This window comes from Vigna unguiculata, chromosome 10 (genome assembly GCF_037176805.1).
Source record: "Vigna unguiculata cultivar grain cowpea cultivar isolate G323 ecotype 2 chromosome 10, ASM3717680v1, whole genome shotgun sequence".
Classification (NCBI taxonomy): domain Eukaryota; kingdom Viridiplantae; phylum Streptophyta; class Magnoliopsida; order Fabales; family Fabaceae; genus Vigna; species Vigna unguiculata.
The window spans coordinates 34,900,460-34,914,105 of record NC_140801.1 but is presented as its reverse complement, the minus strand read 5'-3'; the positions used below and the strand labels follow the sequence as shown (position 1 = coordinate 34,914,105).

The 13,646-nt window shown below is 33.9% G+C and overlaps 1 protein-coding gene across 1 annotated transcript; it reads left to right on the top strand.

Moving 5' to 3' along the window:
- Positions 1-836: 836 nt before the first annotated feature.
- Positions 837-11,115, top strand: FAC1 (AMP deaminase, putative / myoadenylate deaminase). Its single transcript, XM_028051310.2, has 19 exons — positions 837-1,402; positions 2,582-2,754; positions 3,036-3,240; positions 3,416-3,594; positions 3,681-3,732; positions 3,823-3,950; positions 4,055-4,234; positions 4,605-4,672; positions 4,756-4,898; positions 5,844-5,905; positions 6,896-7,009; positions 7,311-7,451; positions 7,864-8,016; positions 8,901-8,954; positions 9,031-9,141; positions 9,219-9,392; positions 9,483-9,563; positions 10,432-10,530; positions 10,691-11,115. The coding sequence occupies exons 1-19, from the start codon at positions 1,045-1,047 to the stop codon at positions 10,757-10,759; spliced, it is 2,544 nt and encodes an 847-aa protein (XP_027907111.1). The 5' UTR covers positions 837-1,044; the 3' UTR covers positions 10,760-11,115.
- The last annotated feature ends 2,531 nt before the right edge of the window (positions 11,116-13,646 follow it).

Genomic DNA, 13,646 nt, shown 5'->3' with positions numbered 1-13,646 from the left:
TCACACAAATCACCTTTAACTCTTTGTATATGAGAGATAATGAAAAAAATAATAAATTTCTTTAATTCTTTCTTTTCAGTCTCTCAAATTCTTACACGTGAATATCTTAATTACTTTTAGATCATTCCTATCTTATCTTTGTAATCTAAATAATAAATACTCTCAATGAGCCGTGTTAAATCTTTGAATTTGTTATTAAATATGAAATACTTAAGTAAACAAAGGATTCAATGCAAATATAATTATTTATAAAAAATAATAAACAATTACGTCGATAAAAATAAAAAAATTATTTTAAGCTTAATATGAAACAAAATATTTTAATAAAAACTTAATTAAAAATGCTGACATCACGATTTAATATAAAATTTGATGGCGACCAAGATATGAGGAAAACCCAGTCATACTTTAAATTCAGCAAAAATGAGTTTTGTGAAGTAGACGTATGTAAATTGTGAACTTATATGTACTCTACACTCACGTTCCCCCACGTCCGTGCGTGCTGCTTATATATAAAATTGGTCCATACATAGACAAAACAAAACAAAGTTATTTAAGGTATTATTAATTAATTTGTAAAAAGCACGGTGAAAAAGCTACTTCCACGGAAAAAGTGGCTGGAAGTGAGGTTATCTTTTTGGTTGGTTTGCTGATTTTAACCCCATTCCCCCACGAGCAAAAAGCTGAAAGTGAAATTTGCGAAGAAACAAACAGAAAGCGCTTAAGTTTATAAAACTACTCTTAATAATTACATCTTTCTCACATAATGTATACAGAGAGAGAGAAAGAGTAAGAGAGAGAGGGTATCCATCCATCCACGTCCTCTGTGTCGCGTCGTTTGTGTATAAATAGCAGAGAGCGAGCCAATACCTGTTTTCATTTAACACAGAGCTCGCCCAGTGCCTTCACACTTTTCACTCACTGTATAGAGTAGGGTTTTTCGTTATCCCCTTTTATCTTCTTCTCTCTTCACAACGTCCACGTTGTTGTATTGTCGTTTACGGTTATAGAGAGAGAAACCCGGCGGAGAGAGACAGATTGATCATGGACGCACACGCCGTGCATTTGGCCTTGGCGGCGCTCGTAGGAGCCTCCGTCGTGGCCGTGTCGGCGTACTACATGCACCGCAAGACGCTCGCGCAGCTGCTGGAGTTCGCGAGGACGGTCGAGCGTGAGGCTGAGGGCGGCGGCGGTTCGGACGCCGAATCACCGCCGGCGCATTTGAAGAAGCGCAGGGGAACCTCGAGACGGAGGGGAAACGGAGGGTACAGGCGCGGCTCGGCGTCGTTGCCTGACGTCACCTTGATCTCCGGCGGGTTTGACGGGGACGAGAAGCGGAACGGACAAGTGCACGTCGAGGGGATTCCGCCGGGGCTGCCGCGGGTGCACACGCTCCGTGAAGGTATGGCTGTGGTGAATCGATGATTATTTGTGATTTTGTGGATTTTGATGTTTGTTGGAATTGCTGTTTACGAGATTGTAGAGTTGAGCTGTGTCATGGTAGTTATTTGGTGTTGGTTTGTGTTTGGTCGTGCACAGTGTGGAGAACTTCTAATTAAGGAGTGTGGAAATATTTCCTGTTGCCGATGAAATGGGGAATTGAGTCAATTTGAAATGGATTGGAAGGAATTGATTCCGGGGTTTCTTTGTGGACAGTGTGTTTTATAATTGGTACTAGTTTTGGTTTGTTTCGGCACCGTCATATATGACTTACAGAAAAATTCACATGACCAGGGAAAGGATTATAAGTAATTTTTAATTGGGAAGAAATTAAGACGGAGAAGTGAGGATGTTGCTGGATGTAGACGAGTCTCTACGTAAGAATTCAGGAAACTGGAGTTTAAGGACCTGAGCTTCTTTACCTATTTTCGCCTCTTATTGTCAGAAATTTATATTTCAATGAGTTTTCTTGATTTCAGTTCATTTTTTTTTTGTCTTTTGGAGTGAGGCAGATGGCTTCGACCAATACATTTGATATGATTTAACGGCTGAACTTGTTATTGTTCCCTAAAAAGTAAGAAAAAAGTATCAGGTCTAGCAGGTTCCAATGAACAAAACTGAGATCACATAACTTCAGATGGAAACCAAAGACAAGTGAGAAGAATGTATGAGTGAAATGAAAAGAAGGATTGGAATGGCTAAAACGCTTAAATAATTTGCCCACTTTGAATAATTCAGTGGATCAGTCTTCCTGGACTCATCTCCCTCTGCTAAACCAGCTAGGAATTAAATTATACAGTATTGGATGACCATCTTGTTGTTTAGAATTTTTTTTTTTCTTCAATTCTTATTGATATGCCTTTTTGCAGTGCCCCCATAATTAAGATACTTTAAATTCGTTTTAATTTGATATGTCAAAAGGTTCTTACGGCAAATGTTGCATTAGAAGCACATCTTTCTGATGCCCTTACCTGCACATATATATGCAATGATTCATTCAGGTTTTAATCCATGTAAGGGTTTTATGGCAAATGTCGGATTATACTGCATATCTTTATGATGACCTGTATATATACTGCCAATGTCTGCTTGAAAGTGTTCATCTTATTGTTTTTCCTGACTTTAGATATGTTTCTGACAGGAAAATCGACACAATCTGGTTCCTTTAAGAGAAGCCTTTTAAGACCAACTTCTCCCAAGTCCCCTGTTGCAAGTGGTAGTGCCTTTGAAAGTGTAGAAGAATCAGATGACGAAGATAACATGACAGACAAAGATAAATTGGATACTGCGTATCTGCACACAAATGGGAATGTTGTAAGTGTGTAATGCCCTTGTTGAATTAATTCTATCATTCATTTCATTCTACATAAAGAAGGAGGTTTACTTTTTACATGACAAGGTTTACTTTCTGTGTTTCTATTTCCCTACTTTCTTAATGCCTCCTTGTCCTTGGTGTATAACCGTGGGCTTGGAATTAATCTAGCCTTTTCTCATTGAACTTTCACTATACTTTGATCATTGCATGATGCAGTGTGTATATCTAAATTTAAAAATTGAATGATATTTGAGTTTAAACTGGAATCTTCTGTATGTAGGGGCCAGAAGGTAAAATCCCGTTTGAGACTTTACCTAATCATGTTAATGCTAATGGAGAGCAGATGGCAATTGCTCCAAGTATGATCCGTTCTCATAGTGTTTCCGGTGACCTGCATGGTGTGCCGCCTGATCCAATAGCAGCTGACATTCTGAGGAAAGAGCCAGAGCATGAAACTTTCACAAGATTGAAAATTACTCCTATTGGTATGAACTGTGACATGTTGCTGTTACTCATTCTCTTACCTGCAAATAAAATGCTTTGAATGAGTTTTCTCAGGGATGTATATAACCCAGCTCCTCCAAAACACTTATTGGATGACAATATTTGCATATTTGGAATGTCATGTGTGAACTGTAATTGTTATATTTTTTTGTTTAGAGGCTCCATCACCTGATGAAGTTGAAGCTTATGTGGTTCTTCAAGAATGCCTTGAAATGAGAAAACGATATATTTTTAGAGAAGCCATTGCTCCTTGGGATAAAGAAGTTATATCTGACCCCAGTACACCGAAGCCTAACCCAGATCCATTTTTGTACACTTCTGAAGGAAAGTCTGATGTAAGTTTTTTACCTATCTTTGAAAACTTGGATATCCCTATTTTATATGCTGTGATTAAATTAGTCATGTCTCTTTTATGCTACAGCATTACTTTGAAATGCAAGATGGGGTTATTCATGTATATCCAAACAGAGAAGGTAAGTAAGAAAGGAAGTTGTTATTGACATACTTAGTAATTCTATCACCGCTCAAGGTGGGATCTTATGCATCCTTTCTATTACTTCCAGCAAACGAAGAGCTTTTTCCTGTTGCTGATGCAACTACATTTTTCACTGATCTTCATCACATACTTCGAGTCATAGCAGCAGGGAATATTAGAACTTTATGCCATCACAGGCTCAATCTTCTAGAACAAGTAAATCTCTAATTTATTGAATGAGTGACAAACTACAGCCTATGCCTGTATTTCAATTGTGTACAAAAAGCAATGTTTGTTTGACAATTTTTGTATGTTTTCAGAAATTCAATCTTCATTTGATGCTAAATGCGGATAGAGAATTTCTTGCTCAGAAAAGTGCTCCACATAGAGACTTCTATAATGTTAGAAAAGTTGATACTCATGTCCACCATTCAGCATGCATGAATCAGAAGCATCTTTTAAGATTCATAAAGTCAAAGCTGAGAAAAGAGCCTGATGAGGTGATAGTTTGGATCTTTGTTGTTATGATGTAAATATACATTGCAGCAGCCTTATTTTCTTTCTCTGATACTTATCATTGAACTGTAAGGCAGAAGAGATAGAGCACATATTGGCTTCTTCTAAGTATATAAACTTGTAAATGAAACTATAGGTGTAGTTTATTTAGTGTATAATCCTACTATAGCCTATTACCTATGACGAAATTAGGATATTTTACTGATACGTTTAAAATGATTGGCTTATTGTCATCACTTCCAGCAGTTGTATGTATCATGATGCATTGTCTTACTTTTTTAACTTACGGTATGTGGATTACATTTTATGAAGCTTATATGGAGTGATACTCATATTATGCATACTCTTAATCAGGTTGTAATATTTCGTGATGGGACATATCTAACCTTGAAGGAGGTCTTCAAGAGTTTGGATTTAACTGGGTAATGAGATTTTTTATTTTTATGATTATAATTGGATTGCTGTATGTTTCAGAACTTAATCTTGTTTTTATCTCTTTTAACAGGTATGATCTCAATGTTGACCTTTTGGACGTTCATGCTGACAAGAGCACTTTTCATCGCTTTGATAAGTTTAATCTTAAATACAATCCTTGTGGTCAAAGTAGGCTCAGGGAGATATTTCTAAAACAGGATAATCTCATTCAAGGTAAAAATATTTTAGGTGTAACAGTCCCATCACTCCTAAATTTTTACTTTTTTATCACATTCAAACCGGAAGTACTATCATATGGGTTTGTGCAGTCCTTTTTCTTTATACAATCTACTTCACAGTGAGTCCCTGAATATTCCAAAGTACTCGTATATATTCTATGTAGAAAGATTTCTGCACAAGCCGAGTGGTTTAATATGAACTGGTTTGTTGTGCAGAAGTTGTGTTGGTATAGTAAGGTATTTTTCCATACAAGCTGAATTTGGAGGGGTTTCTTGAAGCCTATATCTATGTTGTGAAATCCTAGGTTGCTCTAAATTTTAAACAATGATATTCGCTATTTTTGTGGGTTGTACATTTATTGATATAGGCACTGAAGTGAAAAGTGAACACACGATTGACTGGGTCTCTAGTTCAATGATTTTCTTCGATTTAAGGAATATTTTTTCTTATTGTTGTATATACAATCTTCTAATGACATTGGCACATTTTTATTCTTGAAGACAAAAGTTTGGATTTTTTAAGACAACTTATTCCTGCAGTGGTTGATTGTATATTAAAATTAAGGTTGGGTGATTGGTAGGAGATGAAGTGAAGAGGCATAATTTTAAAAAGTGGTGGGATCCACTGCACTATTTTTCATCTGTTCTACTTATCTCTCTCTTCATCTATTCTTTTGTTTGCCTAATCCAAACTCTTTTAATTCTCACTTTAATTCTCATCTATCTCCACTGAAGTAAGGTTATGAATTTGGAATTTCAAACAGTCCTGGTCATCTTTGAATGCAATTCTATAGTTTTCTTCTAAGCAATTGCTAATTTCACCTGAGGATTAATGAAGACAAAAAATACTTAAAATGAATGACAGATTTTATCATTTTTTTTAGTGTTTATATTTGTTAGTTGCTTTCAACATCTAAGCATCTTTACTTGTTTTTACAAGGTCGTTTTCTTGGTGAGGTGACTAAGCAAGTGTTTTCGGATCTTGCTGCCAGTAAATATCAGGTGCTTTCTTGAGTCCTTGCATATTCTGTATACAATCTCACATATCCATCTTTTTATGTAAGACAGTCTTAGAGTGCTTCTCTTGGCAATATGTTGTCCTGATAATTCTGAAATCTCCCTAGGAGTGCTTCTCCTTTTTACATACTGTTTGATTGTCGGAATTCAATATCATACTATTAATAAGCTATACTGTCTCAAATACCGTATGTTGGAATATGACTAAAATAGAATACAATAACTAAATAACATAATGCTACTAATAGTCTCCTTGAAAACTTTGATGACAAAAAATTAACCCTAATTCAATTAGCTAATTTGTATTGTAAAATCTGCATCATTTCTCTCAAATGATGGAAAGGATTCAATGAAGTCATAAACTGACTAAGAAGAAAAGCATATGCGATGACGCTGTTTCTCTACTTCCAAGGTATTAACAACGTAAAGAAGTGGGTGAGTTGTCATTCTAATAATCCAAAATTTTATGATGGCTGAGGGACACTAGCAAATTTAATATGCGTATCCCCATCTATATGTTTGTTAACTAGAAACTTGGGGGTTTTAAGCAACTGGAGATAACAAAGACACCTGAAATTGGCTGCCAGTGTAATTTATTGGATCCTTCTCATAAAAAATGGGAATTGACAGTAATATCACCTGACAAATGTAGTCGCAATGGTTCCAATATGGGTGATTAATCTATTCTGGGTTTGACTGCATTAGCCATGGATTTAGGTGTTGGGTAAATGTTTGCACGACTGCTTTCCATAACATAAACAATGACACTGAGACTGATCCCTACAGTGCATCTCACTATGTGCTTTTCAATTACGATTACTGAATGAGCAAGAATGTTTATAACTATGAGACCCTATGTTGACCAATGTGTTTGGCTTGTTGGCAATAAATTACCATTTCTTTACTGTTGCTTTTATATGCTTATCCCCATCTAGATGTTTATTAACTTATCTTTCTGTTCCTAATTATTCACAGATGGCCGAATATAGAATATCAATATATGGTAGGAAGCAAAGTGAGTGGGACCAACTAGCCAGTTGGATAGTTAATAATGACTTGTACAGTGAGAATGTTGTTTGGTTGATTCAGGTATGCTTTATTTATTTTTCTAGAACATAAATTGGTTTTAATTTTCATAATGATATTTTAATGATTTATATTTCTGTTGTTTCCCTGTGTAAATTGGTTCTCTCAACAGTGCCAATTTAACTTTTTTTACCATCATATTATAAGAATCTGGACAATGTTCCTAATGTACTAATCATTCTCTTGGGACCGCCAAATATCTAGCAAAATTTGGGGGACCTTTTCCTGCTTCCCATTTATGGCTTCATTTGCAGGCCGATTGTATAGTTAGCAATTGATTAGTAGTTCTTTTAATGTCTTGCAGCTTCCGCGGTTGTACAATGTATACAAAGAAATGGGAATTGTGACATCATTCCAGAACATGCTTGACAATATTTTTATTCCACTTTTTGAGGTTACTGTCGACCCAGATTCACATCCACAGCTGCATGTTTTCTTGAAACAGGTGTGCTGCTCATCTACGTTAACTTTTTTAAGTAAACACAATTTTGAAGATGATTGGTCTTTAATAAATATTTCAAAAGGGTACCTCATTTTTCTCAATCAAGTTATCCTTGAAAACGAACCAACTGGATATTTTGATGTATTCATCATTGGAGGACTGCAATTGGCTTTAACTCTAATTGGAAATTGCAGAACTTTGCCAATTTATAGTTAGTTACTGGTGTTGAGTGCTTGCAGAAGTTGATTTTGCAGTATAGAGTCCTTGGTTCAGCTTAGTCCTAGGGAAATTGTTGCTTATTTTTCAAAAGCTATCTCAAAGTTCAATGAAACAAGTGATTATTTCTCTATGATAACCTGAATAAAACATATGCTTATTCCAGTACTACATGGTATTCATTCTCTTGGCTTTATAGGTTGTTGGGTTGGATTTGGTGGATGATGAAAGCAAACCTGAAAGACGGCCCACAAAACACATGCCTACACCTGAACAATGGACTAACGTGTTTAATCCGGCTTTTTCATACTATGTCTATTACTGTTACGCAAATCTTTACACCTTAAACAAGGTATGCAACTTATGCCCACCACAATATGTTTGAGTTTGGGTGCCTATTCACTCTTTCACGAAGAAAACAACTTTGTTTTAACTAAAAGGGAACAAAAGAGACGTTGTTCTGTTCTTAATCTTTAATAAATATACAGGATAAGCTTTGTTGCATATTTCTAAAGCTGTTTATGGGAAAGATTAAGATATAATTAAATTCAAATCCATATAGGTTGCTATGATTCACTTTTAAAATCTTTGCGGGTACTTCAAACCACACAAATCTAGTTGAGATTGGTTTGATTTAAGTTTACAGGTTAAGATAGAGAAATTGTCATAAGCTTTTTTATAATTTTCCCCAAATTATCTTGATATCTTATTAATCTCTATCCTAGGTATGGTATATGAGTTGGATTGTAGACATGACTAAATAAAAGGGGTCACAATAGATAACCTAAAAATGAATGAAAAATACGAAGACTAGATGAGAGATCTAGAAAAGTTTGACATATAATTTCAATTTTTTGGAAAAAAGGTTAATCGGGCAAATGGATTAGTTGTGGTTGAAAATTAAATTGAAAACTGAATTGATCAATTGGTATGATTCAGGTTTGATCTAAAAACAATTAGCCAAGCTACTCTAAGCCGATTTAATTAATTTGGCTTGCATTTTGAAGATCAGATCAATCTCATCCAATAATACTTTTACTACATATTTCTCAAATAATGTTAATTCCACCGCTTTTTTGTTTCTTAATATAGTCATGTCCTTATCCATTTCTCTAGTTACTTTAGAGTACCTTTGAATATGTATTCCAGCAATTTTCTGCAATTTCTTCATATGTATTTGAAATTTTGGGCTTTGTTTTGACACAACAAAGTTAACCTAATACAAGTATTTCTCAGCTTCGTGAATCAAAAGGAATGACAACAATCAAATTCCGTCCACATTCTGGAGAGGTATATATTTGAAAATATATTCTGCCTATTTCATAAATGTTCTGAGTATATATCTAATGCATCATATTGGCTTTAGGCTGGTGATATCGACCATCTTGCAGCAACCTTTCTCACGGCTCACAACATTGCACATGGAATCAATTTGAAAAAATCTCCTGTTCTTCAATATTTATATTATTTAGCCCAGGTATGATATTTTTTTCTAATTGATTACTTGGTTGTGATATTTGCGGCTGCTAACTATAGTTGAATATTTTTTGTTAGATTGGGCTGGCAATGTCTCCTTTGAGCAATAACTCCCTATTCTTAGACTACCATCGGAATCCTTTTCCAATGTTCTTCTTAAGGGGTCTGAATGTGTCCCTTTCTACTGATGATCCTCTCCAAATTCACTTAACAAAGGAACCATTGGTTGAAGAATATAGTATAGCTGCTTCTGTGAGCTTTCTCTCATTCTCTCTTTCTCTCTCTCTATACAGCATATAAACAGACAATGCTTACAGCCAGGAAATAATTCTTAATTTACAGGTCTGGAAGTTGAGCTCCTGTGATTTGTGTGAGATAGCCCGGAATTCTGTATATCAATCAGGTTTTTCACATGCTTTAAAGGTACATTTCTTATTCAAAATTCTCTTGTGAATGAAATTATTTACACCCTTAAAGGCATACTGTTTTATTCTTGCCTATATATATAAAAAAAAAAAAAAACTGCTTTATTCTTAGACTGACAAGTATTCAGGGAAACCCTTTAGAGTTGTCATATATCATCCAATATGATTTACTGAACTCCACTATTTTTCAGTATTTATTAGTTTGAGTTTTTGTTTTTTTTTTTTACATAACTTAGAGACATGTTCCGCAGAAAAAAATTAAAAATTCATCAATCTCCTGTAAACTGTTTATTTAAATATGGGGTAGAATGTATGTGCGTCAGTGAGCTCCATATATAGAAGTGTTCATGGGTTGGGTTTGGTTTCTTAAAATTTGTCACTCGATATTAAAATAACTTAGGTTGGAATCATTTATCCACCAAATCCAAATCAAACCTATTGGATCAATAGTCGGCTGGGTTGTGTGTATCTGCATATTTTGATCAGACTTTGCATTTGCACAAATTAAACGAAAACCTAATTGAAAGAAAACATAAATGAAGAGCCCCTGTACGAGAAGGAAAGACCGAGTCTGAGGCTGAAACTTGCTTTTGTAAAAGTTGTTTAGTGTATGTGACTTTTTTTCATTCCTTATTTTTTATAAAGCATATAAAAATTTTTATAAAGCATATAAAATAAATTAAAATTATAAATATATATTATATTAATGGTTTTATTACATGAATCATTCATATACTTCCTCCTCTAAGTTTGTTAAGATAATAAGAAATAGTGTAATGTCGATTGAGGGAGATGTTTTATACAGATACATACCCCGTACTCTGTACATGATTAGTATTTTATAACTGATCGGTATCTTGTTTCAGTCACATTGGATTGGTAAGGAGTACTACAAGAGAGGGCCAAATGGAAATGACATTCAGAGAACAAACGTTCCTCATATACGGTTGGAATTCCGTGATACGGTATGAACTTATTTATGGTTAACTTGTTTATATATATATATAGCTGCCAATTTTTCACTCGGTTTTAATTTAAAATTAGTCTATAATTCTTTTGGCGTATTCTTTTCCTGAATATTTGATTTGTGGAAGGAGAATGACACGGTATGAGTACTGTTTACAGATTTGGAAGGAGGAGATGCAACAGGTTTATCTGGGCAAAGCAGTCATTCCTGAAGAAGTAGAGAAATAAGATGTGAGAGGCAGGTTAGGTAGAGAACTCAAACCCATGTTGCATCAGAGATATTCTAAGGCCGAAGACATTATAACACTGGTTGGATGATACGAACCAAATACATACTATAGAGAATCATCAATATGGCTGAGCTTGAGCATCGAGCAATGTTTACAGCTACAAATCAACGGACCCCTGCGAAAGTTTTTGCTTGTATGATTTTGGGTTAGTAATAAATGCATGCTTCAAGCAAATTCATGCCTGTTTGTGTTGGAATGTAAGATATGATCCTTGGAAAGGGGGACATTCATCTCCCAAAATTTTGATTCGCAATGTTTATCCATATATATAGTACACTCCACTCGAAACTTGAAGGACGGTTGCCCAATTCCTTTTATCTTAACATAATCATTTACAATGCCATGGTAATTTTAAGTTTTGTCCTGTTTCACCTACATCACCAAAATTTAAATTTAAGTTTTCCCCTCCTTTTGACATTTGCTCAATTAACTAACAGAAATTAAGTAATGATGAAATGAGTAATGGGATGACATAACTAGTATCAAGTAATATCTTGGTATTGGAAATGAAATCCTAAGAGAATGATTTATTTTCAGTGTAGTATAACTGATGCTACGGTGTATCATCTCATCATCTTTGAAGCTTATCCTTATTATGCACTTTCTAAATCAAAACCCTACTCTCCCAATTCCCCTTCTTTCTACGTCTTTAACAGTCTCCTGAGTGCCACCAAATCACTGTAGTGAAAGGAAGCGAGTTGGGTCCCAAGCTCTGCGTTCCTTTGTTACTCGTGTTAGTATCTCCCACCATGAGCCTACTACCATCAATATGCTTCAGAGTGTCGGAAAATTCTTCAGTGGTTCTAACTGCAATTTCCATCTTTTGATGGAACCCATTTTCGGGAATAGAGAGCAAAAGCAGAGCAATTTTCTGAACTTGAAGGTACACAAAACAATCAAGAAGGACATTTGCTTTTTCTTTTTCCAGTGCTGACTATGAATACTCATGGCAACATCATTATATTCAAACTTCTTATTCTCATTGCAAGATGATGGAAACCGATTTGATGATGGATCTTTTAATGACCTAGTGGCTTTTCTTGCATGATTGAAGCAAGAAGGTTCTTTAAGTTAATATTTGGAGAATTTTGATAACCTTTTGGCTCGGATGACAATTTCTGAGGAGATAGAGATGTGTCATGTGACATAGCATTTGATTCTTGTTAACATTCACACCGGAACAACTTGTTTCACTTTATGTTTCTATTCACACTCTTATGTATTCAATATCCAGATACAGATGTGCCATATGAATTAAAACTAGTCTGAAACTAGTCTGTGTACCCCTGCTATGAACATGACTTATTATAAATTATATTAATATCTAATTTTAATTATACTTATAAATTTTATATATAAAAAGATTGATTAATTATATTAGAATTAAAAGATTAATACTACTAATAATAAATAAATAATAAGATGAAGTAATTAATAGTTGGGGTTAAGTATGGTTTTTGTTCCTAACTCTGTGAAATTGAAATTCTTCTCTGTCTGAATTTTGATACGTTTTTGTTTTAATATTTTAGAAAGAATGAAAAATAATTTATTTATATTAAATTAAAAAGTTTAAGTGCAAAAATATGTACTACAAAATCAAGTACTTAAACAAAAACACGTAAAAAGACTAAATAACACGATACGATATTATGAAAAGAGATGATATAATCAATTTTTTATGAACACATACCAAAATTAAAATAAATAATTTGCAAAAAATTTACAAAGATCATACCTCAAACCTCAATCGAAAAAGAAACTACAAATTACAAAATTCAGTTTTTAATTCCTTAAACTCAATGAAACAAATTATATATAAAAGTAAAATAAAACTAACATAATAACATAATGCCTTAAATAATTAAGAAAATAACTACCGGTCAATATTTAGTTTATTTATGCATTATTTTGATAAATAAACAAAATATATTCAATTAGTGCAAAAATAATATTGAACATGAGATCTTATTTTCACGTTATTAGTTAGTAGATTACGAATCATTTTAGCACATTACATGAAAAAAAGTTCAGAAATAAAATTTTTATATCATGGTATAGGTACATGAAAAGGATATAAAGTATGTGGTAAAATCTGCATATAAAAAAATTGAAAGGTAATTAGAATACTAATTGTAAATACATATTAAAGAAATTGTAGCAAGTTAAAGTTATCCCCTTTACACAAGTTTATGCTTGGAGTTCTGGTAAAGGATTTGGCCACAAAGGATAATCTAAAAGGTAGGGAAATGATACTTGGAAATGACTTTGTGTTCTATGCGTGGAGAGAAAGAAGAAACAATAAGTCATTTATTCTAAATGTATAAAGAGGCGAAAAAAGTGTCTCATGTGTGATAGATGGGTAGGAGTCATGAATATAGATCAACACCATATTAGTGAACTCTTTCAATAGTTCCACCTAATGAAACTTAACCACAAAGGGAATATAATTTGGTGTGGAGTTTGGGTAGTTCTTATTTGGGTCCTATGGAACCACAGGAATGATGTAATGTTTAAGAATGTAAAGGTTGATGCTGAAAAGATCTTTTGCATGGTTCAAATTAGCATAGGTATGGTTAAAATGTAAAATTTCACATGAATTTTTCATACTCTAATTGGTGTCTATGTCTTGTCCATTGTATAAGAACGTTGATAAAGTAATATAAAGGAAACAAGCCAAATGTTAGTATTTTAGGCAAGATGTCTATAAAAGATGTACAATAGCAAATAAAAACAAGGTTATTACTATTATAGAGCAAGTTTATGAAAATCATATAGTTTTGGAAATTTCTAACCTTTTCTCATACTCTTTAGTTTAGAGTAGTTAT

Bases quoted from the DNA above. Each gene is read 5' to 3' on its own strand.
- FAC1 (XM_028051310.2), top strand. From the start codon at position 1,045: ATGGACGCACACGCCGTGCATTTGGCCTTGGCGGCGCTCGTAGGAGCC. The intron at 7,452-7,863 runs GTGTGCTGCTCA...TTGGCTTTATAG, and splicing joins TGCATGTTTTCTTGAAACAG to GTTGTTGGGTTGGATTTGGT. The intron at 10,531-10,690 runs GTATGAACTTAT...TACTGTTTACAG, and splicing joins GGTTGGAATTCCGTGATACG to ATTTGGAAGGAGGAGATGCA.